At 37.3% G+C, this 3,882-nt stretch overlaps 1 protein-coding gene across 1 annotated transcript; it reads right to left on the bottom strand.

The window, feature by feature from the left end:
* Positions 1-1,889: 1,889 nt before the first annotated feature.
* Positions 1,890-3,649, bottom strand: ZADH2 (zinc binding alcohol dehydrogenase domain containing 2; the record flags this gene model as incomplete). The annotated part of the gene is made up of 1 exon (XM_009575569.1): positions 1,890-3,649. A coding segment is annotated over one exon (925 nt), but the record flags the coding sequence as incomplete, so codon positions are not given.
* Positions 3,650-3,882: the final 233 nt, after the last annotated feature.

Below are 3,882 nucleotides of genomic sequence, written 5' to 3'. Positions count from 1 at the left end.
GAAACACTTTTCGCTCTTTCCCCGTCGATAATGCTCTCTTTCAGCAATCTAAACGATAGAAGTTGTATCTTTAAAAACAAAAATTACTTCTTCGTTCTGGATTCATTCACGGAAGAGCAATCATGTATACCCTGAGTTACCCCTTTAGCTTAACACAGGCATTTGACGAAAAGGACAAGCCCAATGGCCATAGCCCAACCCTAACACCAAAAGGGCTACGAAATTGGTACACTGGCCATACAAGTTCTGCATGTAACAAATTTAAACTTTTTATTAATGCTGTAATCAGTATGAAAGTGCTAAATAATAAGCCTGAAGCCAAAATCAAAACCAACAAAATGTCATATCTGAATACATACATATGCGAACGTTCCAAAGGTTCCTCTCTTCCCTTATTTTGACCTGTGAAAGAGCCCGGGGCAGTTGCATTACTCAATGTTATATATGAACTAACATATTAAAACAAAAGTAGAATGCTGTATGTCCAAACAGAATCCTGTTACAAGAAAAATTTTTTACAACAAAAACATTTGGAATTCACTGCCTCGAAAACACCTAAATCTGTTGGACTGGCAGTGATCAACACCTCTGAAAATCGGGCCACTTGGATGGGTTTTGGCATTTGACTGCACGAACTTGATTTGAAAAATTGTTACCCATGCAACTCTTCTGTGCATATCACAGATATAACAAATTGTATTCTTTTTATTTTCATTTTGCCCTAGTACATCCCAAACAGCCTTTTTCTTTAAGATGCATTTATTGACCAAGGGCACCGCCTTTTCTTTGAAGAAGAAAAGCAGCCTAGGAATAAAACAGTGAGAATTTCGTATGCTCTGATCTTGTATGGTACTTGAGTGTCTTCATCGTTCTAGCATCCAGTTGGAAGGCCAATATACCTTTCTAATTATGCAAAACACACACACCACCACAATATTTGTAATATTGGAGAGGAAAGAGGAAGTATGTTTCTAGCAGCAGATCTTGGTGAAAACAAAAATCATAGTGGTTTGATGCTCAGCTTGAGTAGAAGAGAAATGGCAACAAAGACTCAAGCCTTTCTGCCTTTCCCCAAAATCCTCCAAAGTGGGACTAAACCCAGTAGTCAGACATGGCCCAAAAAAGGGACAGTTCTTTGTTGCACAGAATTCTTTAGGATGCTAATGACATATGCACTAAAAAATTACAAAAATGGACTAAATCGAAGTTTAAAATACTTTTTCTACTGCCTATACTACTGAGTAAAATACAAGTTTTTCCTACGTTACTTTTAAAAATGTCGCGTACAGTCAGTCCTGAATAATGCCCCCAAATTAAGTTTACCCTGGATTTTTTCCTTCAACCCCTAGACATTATCAGTCTACCATTACGTTTATTATTAGGTGTATGATCTTAGGAAATTTCCATCTCTCCAACTGCATACAAATGTATATAATTTCAAAAGATGTGGCAAAATCAGCCTTTAAGATCTTAAACATTTGCTATGGAAAAAAGATGTAGAGCAAGCATAGTTTAAAGTATTTTATTGTTCTGGAAAATATTACACTTCTAGCTGGAATTCCCACTGTATGTACCATTAATAATATCTATTAAGTGAGCAAGAATTTTCAAAACTTTACAAAACCTTTTAACTGCATCCACTAGATGATAATCTATGGCTGAGCGTCAGCACGTGTATGAGGTACTGTGACTGTAGATTTAAAATGGTCTTGCTTTTGTAAAAGGGCTTCTGCAGAAGCAATATTCCGTAAAAGTAGAAGCAGCAGCCTGATTATGGGAAGTCACAACAAGAATCATCAGTCAAAGAACTCTACACAACAGAGATTATCTACAAAGGAGCTAGTCAGCAAGAACCGTATCAATATGAATAAATGCCACAAATATTTAAATAGCTTTTTAAACTTTATTAAATCTTCAAAAAATATACAGGACCTGAACACACGCAAACATGGCTCAAACCCCCACTCCAATAATCTTGTAATACTGACTAAAGGGGAGACCGGACAGTAAACAGTAACAGTAGCAAAAGGAAAGGCAAGAAAATGAGATTATGTTGTAACTTGTAGTTAAAGATTTAAAAGAAAATTGCACAATTGTTTATAGTTACAAAAGACATAATTAAAAAAAAGTCAAGTTGCTTTTCTTAGTATTACTGACATGTCAGAATTGGAGGATAAATGTTCCCTGTGTAACCAGTCAAGGAATATTACTATGATCCATGATGCAACTGAATTATGATTATCGTGTTTGTGACAAAAAATGAAAAGCGTAATTTCTTCCAGAAACTTCAAGAGATTAATAGAGCAACCACAAGATATGACTCTTTACTTAGTCTTGTTCTAACAATTTTATTTTTAAATCAGGGAATCAAAATTGCTGAAAGAATTTTTTTTTCCTGAGCTGAACTATATATAAAGTATTATCAAACCAGTCTGACAGACTAAATCTGCCTCTGCATCAAGACTTACTCTGTCAAGAACCATGTTCTTGTCTCATGCTAGCCTAAGCGACAGAATCAAACACAGGCCCATTAAGTCTGTGCTACAGCCACCGATTTAAGCACTTTTAAGAAAAGAAAAAAAACACAAAACTTTTAATTAACACCTTAATGCTGTTTTTTAATACAATATCCATTACTAAGCTTAAAAAAAGAAATTGTTTCTAGTAATTCTGAGGCATAAAGTGCCCATTTTCTCTCTTCTGATTTATATCATTGTTCTGTTTTTACAGCTTACTGTTGACAGAGTGAGGTAATTCAACTACAATTTTTCCAATGTTTTTTCCCATGTACATGTAATCTACAGCACGGAATACAGACTCCAAGCCAGTGAACTTGCCCTCTGGAGACATGTCTCCAAAGTCCACCTCACAAACCAGGTCTCCTCTTTCATACATCTTGAGCAAGTGCTTCAGAGCCATTTTGTATTCGGAAAGGTAATGGTTCAAGAAGAAACCCCGGATGCTGGCAGACTTCTTCAATAGTTTTGCTGGCAATAACTCCGCTTTAACGGGCTGGAGGCCAGTAGGGTTTTGGTAGCCAGCGATAAACCCAATAACTATCAGGCGCCCTTTGGTAGCCAAAGAGTTAAGAGCCAAGTCAAACATCTTTCCCCCAACAGATTCATACACTACATCCACACCTTCGGGGTAGTCCTTCCTAAGAACAGATTCAACATTTTCAGTTTTATAGTTGATCGTACGGTCACAGCCAATGGATTTCAGAAAACCACCCTTTTCATCACTGGAGCAGGTTCCAATTACATGGCATTTTGCCTTCTTTGCAAGCTGCACAGCGAACTGACCCGTTCCTCCAGCCGCTGCTGTCACCAGAACCTTCTTGCCTTCAGACAGCTCTCCCAGCTCTTTCAAACTGATGTATGCGGTAGCGCCACTTACCATTAAAGTAAGAAACTCGGGCTTCACAGAGGGTAGAGGAACTGCTTGTTTGGCAGGCACAATTGTGTATTCAGCAAAGGAACCTGCTTTCACGTAGGCCACAGCTTGACCCACCGTATAATCAGCACTAGCACTGAGTCCTAACGCTACCACATCACCGACACCTTCAAAACCTATATCAAATGGGGGTTTAACTGATGTGTCATATCGGCCAGCTGAGTAGTTTATGTCAGATGCATTAATGCCGACAAATCTAGAAGAAAACAAAAATGTATTAACGAGATTTATTCCTTACCAAGTCTTTGTCGTATGAGAAACCTTCGATTTAAATTCGTGGGATAAGTATGAGACTTTTTTCTGATTATTGGTATAGTTGAATAATGAGTACACTCCAGAGACTACTTCCATCAGACTTTTGTAGTTTATATTCTGTTACTGTAGAATTAAAGATAAATTTGCTAAAAGAAAAAAACCCAAAAAACAACT

This window comes from Fulmarus glacialis, unplaced genomic scaffold (genome assembly GCF_000690835.1).
Source record: "Fulmarus glacialis isolate BGI_N327 unplaced genomic scaffold, ASM69083v1 scaffold5794, whole genome shotgun sequence".
Taxonomy (NCBI): Eukaryota; Metazoa; Chordata; class Aves; order Procellariiformes; family Procellariidae; genus Fulmarus; species Fulmarus glacialis.
The sequence above is the reverse complement of the archived record's forward strand: the minus strand, read 5'-3'. Positions and strand labels throughout refer to the sequence as shown.